At 45.3% G+C, this 14,771-nt stretch overlaps 1 protein-coding gene across 10 annotated transcripts in view; it reads left to right on the plus strand.

Moving 5' to 3' along the window:
* cep112 (centrosomal protein 112) overlaps positions 1 to 14,771 on the plus strand; it is an 804,780-nt gene that overhangs the window by 101,445 nt on the left and 688,564 nt on the right. For 8 of the 10 annotated variants that reach the window (XR_011936273.1, XM_072483741.1, XM_072483748.1 and 5 more), the window contains exon 5: positions 2,415 to 2,511. Coding sequence is in view for 9 of the 10 variants with exons in the window: in XM_072483741.1 (XP_072339842.1) it covers positions 2,415 to 2,511 (97 nt within the window). In the remaining variant the exon portion in view is untranslated. The remainder of the gene's footprint in view (positions 1 to 2,414; positions 2,512 to 14,771) is intronic. The other 2 variants (XM_072483744.1, XM_072483745.1) reach the window with 1 other exon arrangement.

The following is a 14,771-nucleotide window of genomic DNA, read 5'->3' on the forward strand; positions in this document are numbered from 1 at the left end:
AGGAGTTGAGAGAAGTGGTGGTGAGGTAGCGCTGGGTGCAGGAGTTGAGAGAAGTGGTGGTGAGGTAGCGCTGGGTGCAGGAGTTGAGAGAAGTGGTGGTGAGGTAGCGCTGGGTGCAGGAGTTGAGAGAAGTGGTGGTGAGGTAGCGCTGGGTGCAGGAGTTGAGAGAAGTGGTGGTGAGGTAGCGCTGGGTGCAGGAGTTGAGAGAAGTGGTGGTGGGGTAGCGCTGGGTGCAGGAGTTGAGAGAATGGTGGTGGGGTAGCGCTGGGTGCAGGAGTTGAGAGAAGTGGTGGTGGGGTAGCGCTGGGTGCAGGAGTTGAGGGAAGTGGTGGTGGGGTAGCGCTGGGTGCAGGAGTTGAGAGAAGTGGTGGTGGGGTAGTGCTGGGTGCAGGAGTTGAGAGAAGTGGTGGTGGGATAGCGCTGGGTGCAGGAGTTGAGAGAAGTGGTGGTGGGGTAGCGCTGGGTGCAGGAGTTGAGGGAAGTGGTGGTGGGGTAGCGCTGGGTGCAGTCAGCGTACATGTGAAAATGAATAGTTTCAGATGATGCTGAAGGGCAGTGTGTAGGTGAGAAATAGGAGATGCAAAGGATAGATTTTTGGAGGATACATTGTTTGAAAAAGAGCAAGAAGAAAAACCATTGCAAATGATATGATATTCTGGCTATAATTAAACAGATAAGAATGGAACTGGGTGAGAGCAGGCCCGTCCAGCTGGATGATGGTGGAGAGGTGTTGGCAGAGAATGGTGTGGTCAACCATATCAAATACTGTTACTGACTGAGAAGGGAAAGTTTATCATTCTCACAGTCATATAGGACTTTGATGAGAGCTGTTTCAGTACTGTGGCAGGGGTGGAAACCTCATTAGTGCGATTAAACATTGAGCTCTGGGAAAGATGGTCATGGATTCTGGAGGCAACAACACATTCAAGGACTTTGTCGAGGGAAGAGAGGTTGGAGATCGAATGATAGTTTGCAGAACAGTGGATGCAAGGGTGTTTTTTTGAGGAGATGGTGACAACAGTACGTTTAAAGGAGAGAGTGACCTCTCCTGAAGGAAAAAAACATTACTAATATCGACTAACACGGGGTCCCAGGAGGGGACGTTGTGTGGTCAACAGTTTAGTGGGAATAAGGTTGAGGGAAAAGGGGGTGGATCTGCATGCTCAGATTGATTTTCCTATTGTAATGTCTTCCTTCTTTCAACAGAGATCTAGAATAATAATGCTTCAGTTAGTTTTATACTTTCTCTCTTTCGAGTCATGAGGGGATAAATTAATCTCTGCTAATTTAGTGACACAAATCCATTAATTTTGTTTTGAACAGTTTCATAATTTGTGTTAGTAAGCGCAGGCATTTAGTTTATTCAAAATGACTTAGATGGAGCTTCCTACCTCTGTGCACCATAAATCAGCCAAGAAGGCAAACTAGCAATCTGCTTCCTCTTACTTGCTGATAACACTCTTGCTTGGCTGTTAAATAGGGTGTGACACTTAGCTGTGGGGTTGTGGTTTCCTTTCTTTGGAGAAGTATTTATTCTCTGCTACCTCCTTGATGACCAAAGTTGAGATTTAGCACTTATTTGGGGAGTTTTTGCTGTAGAACATATTGGAGGTGGTGTTCTTGTTTTATTTAGGACTGAAATATTCATTAACAAATATATATTTTGCTTTTTCAAATAATGTGCACATGAATTCCCTTCGAAAGGAACAGGATTCACTATTCTTTTCTGATAAACCGATTTCTGAAATAAAATAAAATGAAACTTTGTCACCACCAAATAGTGGTGAGAAAGTTCTGAGAATGACCACAGATTGCAGATTATGGCACAAACATATAAAAATGAATATTGCAGATGTTTCAGATATGCAGTCTGCTGGAGTGAAAGGGTATGAGGCCACAATTTTACACACACCATCTTCAAATTCCCGACCTGGACTGTTGGAGCACAACACTGAGTGGAGGCGAGTTGCTTTCCCAAATGGATTAGTATTGGGGAATATGATCTAAACCCATTGGATGTTGTGTAGCTAGTGTTCATGTTGGCTGATTATAGAACTGTAGTGCCCATTCCTGGACTGGTGGCAAGAATGATGATTGATATCAAATGGACAGAATACCTAAAGTAAGAGAGAAACTCATTTACAAACAGAAGATGAGCCATAAAATATTGCAACCTGCATTTGAGAATTGTGTAATGTTTTTTAACAACAAGCTCAAACCTGTTCTTATCATGTCCATCATTTGACTTGCAAGACATATTTTAGTTATTAAATATAGTCCTGTACTATTCATACATGGTGACCGTATGTAGGTGTTCCCCTGTATAAGATGGTTATCATTACCCATATGTTTCTGAGCTGTGCAATTTAAATTCCTGGAATACTGATTGTTACTATTTTGTGGTTTTGTTACAGGCGAAGACACACATACAATGGCAAGGTAACATCACATTCATGTTCTCCAAGTCCAACATGTAGATCAGATGAAGAAAATATTACCACTAACATAACAGTAAGATAAATTAGTACAGGTGTTTCATTTCAAATGTGTTCTTTTATTGTAAGGTTGTAATTAGCTTTGTATTAGCTTTGTATTAACATTCCATGTACTGGTATCCATGATATGAACATGCACATGATTCCAGGTAATCATCTTCGGGAAGGTGATAACCCTGTCAAATGAGCTGTTTGACTAACTTATCAAGCATCTGGATGACAGAACACACCTTCATCTCGTGCATCAAGCCAAAATTTAGCTTCACCATGTCGAAGAAAGTCTACATGTCCAACTTCTCTTTGGATGCAGTTGGATTTGGATTTGTAGTCAGGGGACCTGATGTATGTTTTTTTTCCCAGGTAGCTCTTCATGTCTGCAAAATATGAACATGATTATTAAGTGAGTGCAATGTTCATACTTAGCACAGCTTTCTTTGGTTTTAAATTCACCATTAAAAACTATCCTACAGGTACTTCACATTTGCTTACCTTAGATCTGTAGAAAAACTTTGAATGTTGGAAACATGAAATAAAACCAGGAAATCTTGGAAGTGCACAGCATTGGCAGAGAAGAAAAATGATAGGCTGATGTTTAAATTAATCTTATTGATATCCAGGAATTGAAGTAACTACTTTCTACTATACATAAGTGACTACCTTTTACTTTATAGATGTAGAGGAGTATACAACAGAATGTTTTTTGCTGGGACTATCTGCTTCACAGCCTATTAAAATAAGTAAGAAATGTAGTTGCTCATACTTTTTGGATAGGTCACATTTTGAGTGGAAAATGAAAAGAGTGATAAAGAATTTCTGATGTCCATGAAATACTGTGGATTTAAAAATGCTCTATAGTTTGTATATTTCTTCATTTTTTGCAGAAGATCAGTTGACAGAAATTTTAAGATTAGGTTATAGTATCATTTTTTGAGTCCCACTGCACTATACTACAGGGTTTAAACCCAGTGATTTCCCCTTCTCCGCAACCCCCCTCCACGGTGGATTGTTAAACTTGGTTGAATATCACAGGTTTATTACTCAGCCAAGACAATGGAGGAATTGGGACAATTGGAAGGCAGATTATGTGCCTCTTAGTGTTTGCAGAATTATATAGACAGAAGTCTGAACTTGCCATGTAACCAAGAATAGGATATGGAGTGACTAACGGGTAGGGCTAAGAATATAAATATTTTTTAAAAAGCTAATATTTTCCAGATTTTGCATGATTTAAAGGAGCTGCAGCGCTTCAGAAAAGGTCTTTCACTGCTCAGGTACAAATCAAAGCTTTGTTGTGGTGTATTGCTGGTTCTCTGAACACAAGCATGGTTCATGGTGGACACCATTGCTTGTGCTAGCAACACTTTCTGTATGATCAAGTTGATCAAACAGCAACTTGTACGTGGTTGGAATTTGTGACATCCCTTTCAAACGCAATTTATGTTGTCACTTTATTTGGGGAAGATAAAGCATTTTGTTGTTTACCTAATAATAATTATTATTTTTTGAGAGCTAAAACTAAAAAAAGACTGGAAACACGTTGCAAGTCTGGCAACTTCATCAGAGAAGGAAATTGAGTTAATGAATTAGGTCTGACCGTTCATCAGAGAGGGTTTTTGGAAGCTACCTAATCCCATCTCTTGTGTGTGAGATTGAAGTGAGGAAAGAACAGATAAAGTTAAGCATTGTAGTTGAACGTATCTAACCTGGGGCTGTGTTGTTCAATAGACAAGTGGAATTTTACCATACCACTATAACCAAATGAGTATTGTGGCATGATTTCTGGTGGATTTTGGGGATGGGAGGTGTGGCCTATTAAAACTCTTCCTTTCGCCTTGAGGATGTGGATTCGAATTGGGACAGACTGATAGCATTTAAGTCACTTTTTAAAGTTGTTGTAAGAGATCAAAGTGAGATGAGTCTGATGAGGTTGTACCACTTCCCAGTGGATGACTGCCTGCGGCACAGAGCTGATGATACAGCAATTAATGTTCGGAAAGTTAGTGGGGGAGGGGGTCTACGACCGCCTCCCAGAAGTCGATCAGGCCCATTGATCATGGGTGGGCTTGGTTTAGTCATAGATTGTTGTGTTGGATCATGCACTGCTTGTTGTGGGCATGTGTGGAGAAGGGGGGCTCCCAGCGTCCGCAATGCAGGTTGGATGTGAGGTTACTGGCGGATAGGGGGATAAGTGAGAGAATCGGGGCGGCTATTGTCACTTACGTCGAGCTTAATAAGAGTGAGGAGGTCTCTCCAACCGTATTGCAGTAATTAGGGGGGAGCTCATTTTGATTAGTGTGCATAGGGAGCATAAAGATAAGGAAGGTAGGTTGGTGAGGCAGAGGATGTGAAGACCATTTTGTCGATGGATCGGTGATACTCGGCAGCCCCTGGAGAGGGGCTGTCGAAGGAGCGGAAGAAACTCCAGATGGTGTTTGATCTTGTGTCAACGGGGAAGGTGATAGGGCCATTCCGCCGGATTAAGGGGGAGTTTTATGAGCATGGGGATAAGGCCAACAGACTATTGGCGCACAGTTGAGGTGGCAGGCGATGGCGAAGGAGATTGGACAGGTTAAGGACTATCCTTGCTGTATGTCACGGACCCAATTGCAAGTATCGCTAGTATTGGGATCCCTACGGAATTTGGGTCGTTTTTGGGGTACAAGCTCAATGTGGGAAAGAGTGAGGTATTTGCGGTCAATGCTCAGGTACAGGGGAGGGAGCTGCAGAAGTTACCGTTTCGGCTGGTCAAGTTGAGCTTTCGTTATCTGGGGATACGGGTTATAATGACTTCCAATTGGCATTATTGGTTGGCCAATTGGAGTATGAGCTCCCTCAATGATAGTTAATTGAGAGGGCCCATATAAGCATCTGTGTCGGCTTTGTGAGGCAGTCTTAAGTTGACTGGAATGCTAGCAGCACTGTTTGGAGCTGCTCTTCTATATAGTTATTGCAAATAAATACTGGTGTAGTGACGGAACCCCTGCCTCCTGTGGATTATTACACGGGTGATGCACAGTTGGGCTCAGCTACACAAATTGAATTTGGTAGAGCGGGTGAGGGAGGATTTCAAGAGGTGGTATGTTCTCCCGTTATCATTGGTGGGGCGGGTCCAGACAGTGAAGATGACGGTTCTCCTGAAGTTTTGTTTGTCTTTCAGAATCTCCCGATTTTTGTGCCTAAGTTGTTTTTTGGGAGGGTAAATGGGATAATCACAGCTTTCATATGGGTGGGGAAGGTGCCTCAGATTCAGAGGGGGTGGGGTGTGCGTGCCTGACTCTACCGAACTGGAAGTGTTACTGGGCAGCGAAAACCGAGGAGTGGTCGGTGTGGGGAGGATGGAGGAGGCGTCGTGTAGGGGGACACGTCTGAGGCCACTGGTGATGGCGCCCCTTCCATTTTCCATGAGTCCTGTGGTGGTAGCAACGTCCAGGGTCTGGAATCAGTTCAGGCAGCATTTTAGAATTGGGGGCATGTCATTTTGGGTGACGATCTGTGGCAATCACAGATTTGTCTCTGCAGGGTTGGATGCAGCGTAAAAAGTGTGGGAGCGGGAGGGGATTGAAAGGTTTTGGGATCTATTTGTGGAAGACAGGTTTGCAGAGTTGGGCGAATTGGAGGAGAGGTTTGAGTTGCCAAAGTGGAATGGGTTCTGGTACCTACAGATTTGGGATTTTGTTAAGGAGTTGGTTACATTCCCATGGTTGCTGCTCCCTTTGTTGCATGAAAGAATTTAATAATAATAACGTGTTCCAGGATGAGATCGGGGAGAGCAGGGTCTCTGAAATTTACTGGCAGTTGATGGAGGGAGAGGGGGCCTTGCTGGGGAAGTTAAGAGAAAGTGGGAGGAGTTGGGTGAGGTATTTGAGGGGGGGGGTTTGAAGTGAGACCCTGCGGAGAGTGAACATGGCATCCTCCTGTGTGTGCCTACATTTTCTACAACTTAAAGTGGTGCATAGAGCGCACATGACAAAGTTATGCATGAGTCAGTTCTTTATGGAGCAGGAGGATTGCTGTGGGTGGTGTTTAGGGAGTCGGCGAACCATTCTCACATGTTTTGGTCATGCCCAAAATTGGTGGAGCTCTGGGAGTCCTTCTCGGGGACAATGTCAGAGATTATGTTTCTTGGCTATAATTATTACTGTTTTATTGGTTAGCCTTAAACGGGGCATGTAGGGTGTTTAGGGGAGTGGAGTGGTGCAGTTATATGATAGTGTTATAAAGATGGTTGTATTTTTGTGTATTGTATAAAAATAAAAATATTTTTAAAGAAAAGATAATGCAGCAAATGTTGACATTAAATTGGGACTTCATTCAGAAAGATGCAGAGTTGTCTCCTGTAGGAAACACCACCATTTGCACTTCTGAGGTTAGGATTATGAGAACATAAGAAAATATAATTATGTACATACAAACTAGGAACAGGAGTAGGCCACTCGGCCCCTCGAGCCTGCTCTGTTATTCAGTAAGATCATGGCTGATCTGCTTGTGACTTCAACCACATATTCCTGACGAACCCCGACAACCTTTCACCTGTTTGTTAATCAAGAATCTATCTGGTTGTGCCTTAAAAATATTCAAAGACTCTCTTCCTCAAAAGAGTTCCAGAGACTTAACCCTCAGAGAGAAAGAATTTCTCCTCATCTCTGTCTTAAATGAGCAACCCCTTATTTTAAAAAGTGACCCCTTGTTGTAGATTCTCCAGCAAGAGGAAGCACCCTCTCCACATCCACCCTGTCAATACCCCTCAGGATCTTAAAGGTTTCAATCAAGTTGCCTCTTATTCTTCTAATCACCAATGAATACAAACCTAACCTCAAACCTTTCCTCGTAAGACGCCCTGTTCATTCCTGGTATTAGTCTAATATGCCTTTTTTGAACTGCTTCAGACAAATTTACATCTTCTTTAAATGAGGAGACCAATATTGTACACAATATTCCAGATGTGCTCTCACCAATGCCCTGTACAACTGAAGCATAACCTCCCTACCTTTGTAACCAATTCCTCTCACAATCAACAATAACATTCTATTGGCTTTCCTGATTACTTGACCTGTCCGCAAATCATGCACTAGGACACCCAGATCCCTCTGCACCTCAAGAGTTCTGCAATCTCTGACCATTTAGATAAGAAGCTTTTTTATTCTTACTGCCAAAATTGACAATTTTACATCTTCCCACATTATACTCCATTTGGCATATTTTTGCATCCTCTTCACAATTCACTTTCCTACCTATCTATGTGTACCAGCAAATTTTAGCAATCATATCTCCTGTCTCTTCACCCAAGTCATTTATATAAATTGTAAAATATTGAGGCCCCAGTGATCCCCGTGACACATCACTTGTCATATCCTGTCAACGAGAAAAAGATGCATTTATGCCAACTGTTTACTGTTAGCTAGCCAATCTTCAATCCACGCCAATATATTTTCCCCTACACAATGAGCTTTTGGTTTACGCAGTCATATGTAGCCATAGGAACCATCTTGTTGTATAAGAACTGCTTAATAATGTCCGTCTTATAACGAATCACATTCATAAGCGGACCATAGGGTGCGATTCTCCAGAAAGATTTCCAAGTGTTGTAGTCATTGGGAATTGCAGCCTGCTTCCTGGCGCTCAGCCAAGCGAGGTTGGCAACGCTATTTAACGTTAATCGGTCCACTTAACAAGACCTCACAGGCTTTTAACCCCAAATGATGGCACACCAGCTGATTCTCTGGGACCGCTCCCGCCAGCCCCTCACTAATAAGGTTGAGCAGCACTTAAGCTGCACTTGCTCAGCCAACCCCAGCCAGTTGGCAACAATGGCTCTGAGGAGACCAGCACCCAGATTTCGGGATGCTGACCTGGTGAGGCTCCTGGACGAGGTGGAGGCCAGGAGGGACGTCCTGTTCCCCTGAGGGTCCCAGAGGATAAGCCACAAGGCAGCCAATACTTCCAGGGATGTGGTGGCGGCAGCAGTCAACTCGGGGAGTGTGACCAGGAGGACTGACCTTCAGTGCCAGAAGGACTTCAATGACCTACACCGGGCAGCACGAGTGAGTAGACACCAACGGCTCCCCCCAAACTCTGAACCACGTGTGTGGCCAACGATGCCGTCTCTGTATTTCCTCTGGAAAAGCTCTCCCAGAATCATTGGGAGAGGGCCCAGACTGACAGTGGCGTGCCGGACATCAAAATTCTAACCTCCTTCGAGGAGTGGGCCCTGGAAGTGACCGGTATGGCCAAGGACAGGGCGGTCACCAATGTGGAGGCTGGCGGATGCAGCAGAGGTGAGGAACCACCGGCTGCACCTGATTGCCTTACTGACTGACCCATCCCTCTCACTGGTCACATGTCCATTCTCCCGCAGGTCTTCCAGCCAATGGAGCCGGCCCAACCCGGGTGGTTCCCTCTCCTGACTCTGAGGAGAACCCCTCCGAGGGGAGCTCCAAGGAAGCAACTGTTATAGTCGTGGCACAGCTGGCATTCCTACTCATCACCAGCGTAGATACACACACCTCAATGGGGCATGTTAGTGGACAGGCTTCTGGGGCACAATCTGGTGAGCACTGTTGATGATGCACAACCGGTGGAGACAGGAACCCCCAGGTGAGACAGCCGTTGGAGGGCTGCTGGATCCCACGACCCAGCTGGGCCCCAGCCTGATGGTGAGCCTCTGAAAGTGAGTTTCCCGGAGCTGATGGAGGTGATAGAGTGCAGCCAGGACATTCAGAGGGAGATGTCAGCGTCATAGTCGCTTGGAGAAGTCCCAGAGGCTACGGGCACAGGAGATGGTGCTGGCAATGAGTGGCGCTAAGGCCAACACTGGTAGGGTGGTGACCGCAGTGGACAGCCTGGTGCACGACGTTGGCACCATGAGTGAAGGTGTCCAAAGCGTCGCGCAGTTGGTGACAGCCATGGCTGAGGGCCTCGACAGAATGTCTGCCTCGCTGTGGGATGTCACTCAGTACCAGCCGACTTTGATGAGGTTCTGCGGGACATGTCCGACTCTCGGATGGGCATGGTCGAGGCGTTGCGGAGCTTGTCCCAGTGGCAGGTGCAGATTGCCGAGGCGCTGCAGAGCGTAGCCCAGCCACTGGGGGATGTGTTCCAGTCCCTGAGCAGCATCGCCAAGGGCATCGACACCATGGTGCAAACATTGGGGTACCGCCTGGGCTGGCAGCAGGGGCAGGTGGGGCTCGATCCAGCTGCCCCTCTGACCCAAGGTGAACCTCAGGGCCCTACGGGCGTCGACCAGGAGGTGGGGGCGCTGAGTGCCAACCCAGATCCATCTCATGGAATGGCGACGATGGGCACGAGCTGCCCGAGTTCCACCCCCCTGAGGAGGCCACGTCTCAGGGTCAGCACACAGGATAGGGTGGCACGGTAGTGCATGTGCCGCTAACATCCGGTCCCAGAGCCCCCAGAGGATGCCCGCCACGACCACGGAAAGAGGTAGGCAGCCGGCTGCCTCCACCTCGGATGTGCATCCTGGGGGCACACATAGAAGTAGCGGCAGAGCTAGGAGGGCCAGGCATGTTGAGGGTCACTGAGAGCACTCTGTATGTGTGTGTGGGGTGTGTGTGTGTGTGGTGTGTTGTGTGTGTGTATGGAGGGGGGGCGGTGGAAGCACCACCATGAGTGGGGTATTGTACAGCACATTAAAATCCTTTTTGCACAATCATTATGATGCCTCTGTCACTTTCTTCTGCAACGTGGGCTGAACCCCAGAACCACTGCCCATCTCTCCAGGCATCCCCCCCCTCCCATGGCACTCACCCACCTTCCGACCACGGACATGTCCCTGGAGCTGTGTCTCATTCCCTGGGTGTTCGGGTGTTGCATGTTGCCTCCCGCCTTGGTGTGGGTTACGGGTTGTTGTTGGGGCAGACCCCGGAATGGGAACATACGATCCAGGGTTGGCATGGCGGTGCCGCGAGTGGTTGCCCCACCCTCTAATGGCGACCACCCCTGTGGAGGATCCCTCACCCCTAGCTGAGGGTCCACCACTCCCGACCGAGCACTGGGGTGCCAGGCCCAGCACCCCCGGGCTCTTTGCCTGGGAGCAAAGATGGCTACTCACCTGTTTTTTTTAAATTGGCTTAGGATGAAATGCTTTTGCTAGAAATCTCTTCTGCATGTTTATTAGGCAGGCAGAGAGAACAATTCTAATTTCTAGATTTTCTTCAGTTTGGAGTCAATAGAAACGAATAATAATCATAATCTTTATTATCACAAGTAGGTACACAGAGGGAGAATTCAGAATGCCCAAATGACCTCGCAGCACATCTTTCTGGACTTGTGGGAGGAAACCCACGCAGACACAGGGAGAACTTGCATTTTGTAGCATCGATGACATCAAGATGCAAGTACTTTCCAGTCATTAAATTATATTTGAAGTATAGACACAAATGTAATGTTAGCAAATGTTGCAGCCAATTTGTGAACCACAAGGTCCCACAAACACTAGTGAATAATATGGGCGCGATTCTCTGATCGCGGGACAGAGTGTCCGCGCCGTCTTGAACGCCGTCGCGTTTCACGACGGCGCGAAACGGGCGCGGGCACTAACGATTCTGGCCCCCATAGGGGGTTAGCACAGCGCTGGAGCGGTTCACGCCGTTCCAGCCTCACTTCCTGGCACGCACTGGGGGTGGCGCCAACCCGCGAATGCGCAGAGGTGACGCGCCAACATGCACGGTGGCTTTACGGAATGCGGGGGTTCTGGGGCCGGACGCACAACAAAGTAGGCTGGGGGGTGGAGAGAGAGGCCGGCCCGTGGATCGGTGGGCCACGATCGCGGGCCAGACCCCATCAGAGGCCCACCCCCCGGGGCCGGAAAATGAATTGTACACACCATATAAATCCTGTGGCTAGAAGTGGAGGTCAGAAGCTATTCATTCTGCAGTGAGTAACTCACCTCCTCACTCCCCAAGGCCTTCTCCACCATTGACAAGGCATGAGTCAGGAATGTGATCGAATACTCGCCACTTGCCTGGATGAGTGCAGCTCCAATAACATTGAAGAGGCTCAACATCATCCTGAACAAAGCAGCCCACTTGATCGGTACTCCTTCCACAAATATCCACTCCTCCACCAATGATCAGTGGCAACAATGTGTACTAACTACTCTATCAATAAATAGTATCTGATTTTCAATAAAATTTTAAAATGAATAAAATCACTGAGAAAAGCCTGGAAACGTGTGCGTGCTTTGGAAAGTTGTCATTGCAAATCATGTTCCACCCTCCCCCACCCCCCTGAAGTGAATGGCTCGTCTATCCTGCCACTGTGGAACCTGCGGCAAGGTTGACTGGAAGACCCACCAGTAGGAAGACATAGAATGATGTGACACAGTTTTTCCAAACCAGTTTAGTTATTTTATTATTTTAAAATTAAAAAAAAAAAAAATTGAGTTCCCAATTATTTTTTTCCAATTAAGGGGCAATTTAGCATGGCCAATCCACCTACATTGCACATCTTTGGGTTGTGGGGGCAAAACCCACGCAAACACAGGGAGAATGTGCAAACTCCACAGACAGTGACCCAGAGCCGGGAACGAACCTGGGACCTCAGTGCCGTGAGGCAGCTGAGCACTGCGCCACCATGCTGTCAGTTTAGTCATTTTATATGTGTATATATATATATATATTGCAGCTAGAACAAAAGCCACTTTATCTTGAGGAATGTATATATCAGAGTTCTAAGCTTCATTCACTTGTTTATGTTTTGTCGATGAACAACAGCTTCTATTTTACTTTTAATTTTCGCTAAAGTTTGTGACATACGATATGGAAATGTTCCCTATTTGATAAAGGGCAAAAAGACTTGTCTGTATACTCCGTGCAGATCAGTAATTGACAGTAATCAGTCATCCCACAACTTAATTAATCTTGTTGTTAAGAATGTCTTACGGACTGAACATTAATAATCTCTCCCAAATCCTGTTTCTACGTTTGCTGATGTGTAATAAATAGTATCTGGCAAAATGACACAATTTTGCAACTGATGTATGCAATATTTCATTTAACCATTCAAAATGGGTGACTTCCATTCTTATTTATAATTTTCTCAACTAAAGTAGATAATGGAATCAATTTAGGTGATTCAATCATGGTGAATATAAGTTGAAGGCACGATTTATGTTTGTTTATTGAGACCACATTATCTACCTCCATTTTAGCTTATATACACTAAAAATGTTAGCTGTAAATAATCTTTAATGATGGATTGGCAACTGGAATTAAAACATGATTTGCAATGACAACTTTCCAAAGCACGCACACGTTTCCAGGACTTTCAGTGATTTTATTCATTTTAAAATTTTATTGAAAATCAGAACTGCAATTCATTCAGTTCATTATATTTTATTAGTGCAGGTTTATCTGGTGGGAGCAGTTTTTAACCATTATAAATAAAGATCATCATTTTTCTCATTTTAAAATGTCTATTTAAAAAATGAAACCACTGAAAATTGATTATGATTACCCTTCTCTCTTTCTCCAGCTTGCTGATCTAAATACAGGCAACAGAAAGACGGATTCGCATTGTCTGTGAATTCATTGAACTTTAAGAACAATTCTCTATATTTAGTGTTCTGTGGTTTTGCGTTGTTAGCGTTGGGGTTAATTAAAATTCAGCTATTTTTGCATTAAAATGCCCCTTAATGTGGAATGTATAAGTCAAGAAAGTAGGCATGAGTTTGCATTTAAATAATGCCTTTCACATCAAAAGAATGTCTCAAGTGCCCCACATCAAACTAATTACTTAACTGTTGTCATTGTTATGTTAGTTGATACGACAGTCAAATTGGGCAGTGCAAGGTCCCACAAGCTTTAATTAGATGAATTATGAGCTAATCTGTTTTCATGTTGGTTGAAAGATTAATGTTGGCCTCAAGATCTTTCAGTTTTTCCTAGACTGGTACGATGGGATCTTTTAGAGAGCAGATGAGATCTCAGTGTAACATCTTGTCTGAAAAATAGCAACGTAGCACTGATAGAACATTATAGCGCAGTACAGGCCCTTCGGCCCTCGATGTTGCGCCGACTAGTGAAACCAATCTAAAGCCCATCTACGCTATTCCATTATCATCCGTATGTTTATCCAATAACGCTTTAAATGCCCTTAATGTTGGCGAGTCCACTACTGTTGCAGGCAGGGCATTCCACGCCCTTGCTACTCTCTGAGTAAAGAACCTACCTCTGACATCTGTCCTATATCTATCTCCCCTCAATTTAAAGCTATGTCCCCTTGTGCTAGCCATCACCATCCGAGGAAAAAGGCTCTCACTGTCCACCCTATCTAATCCTCTGATCATCTTGTATGCCTCTATTAAGTCACCTCTTAACCTTCTTCTCTCTAACGAAAACAGCCTCAAGTACCTCAGCCTTTCCTCATATGATCTTCCCTCCATACCAGGCAACATCCTGGTAAATCGCCGCTGCACCCTTTCCAATGCTTCCACATCCTTCCTATAATGCGGTGACCAGAACTGCACGCAATACTCCAAATGCGGCCGCACCAGAGTTTTGTACAGCTGCAACATGACCTCATGGCTCCGAAACTCAATCCCTCTACCAATAAAAGCTAACACACCGTACACCTTCTTAACCCTATCAACCTGGGTGGCAACTTTCAGGGATCTATGTACATGGGCACCGAGATCTCTCTGCTCATCCACACTGCCAAGAATCTTACCATTAGCCCAGGACTCTGTATTCCTGTTAATCCTTCCAAAATGAATCACCTCACACTTTTCTGTATTAAACTCCATTTGCCACCTCTCAATCCAGCTCTGCAGCTTATCTATGTCCCTCTGTAACTTGCAACATCCTTCCGCACTGTCCACAACTCCACCGACTTTAGTGTCATCCGCAAATTTACCCACCCATCCTTTTACGCCCTCCTCCAGGTCATTTATAAAAATGACAAACAGCAGTGGCCCCAAAACAGATCCTTGTGGTACACCACTAGTAACTGAACTCCAGGCTGAACATTTCCCATCAACCACCACCCTCTATCTTCTTACAGCTAGTCAATTTATAATCCAAACTGCTAAATCACCCTCAATCCCATGCCTCCATATTTACTGCAATAGCCTACCTTGGGGACCTTATCAAACGCTTTATTTAAATCCATATACACCACATCAACTGCTTTACCCTCATCCACCTGTTTGGTCACCTTCTCAACGAACTCAATAAGGTTTGTGAGGCACGACCTTCCCTTCACAAAACTGTGTTGACTATCCCTAATCAAATTATTCCTTTCTAGATGATTATAAATCCT

Source organism: Scyliorhinus torazame, chromosome 18 (genome assembly GCF_047496885.1).
Source record: "Scyliorhinus torazame isolate Kashiwa2021f chromosome 18, sScyTor2.1, whole genome shotgun sequence".
Taxonomy (NCBI): Eukaryota; Metazoa; Chordata; class Chondrichthyes; order Carcharhiniformes; family Scyliorhinidae; genus Scyliorhinus; species Scyliorhinus torazame.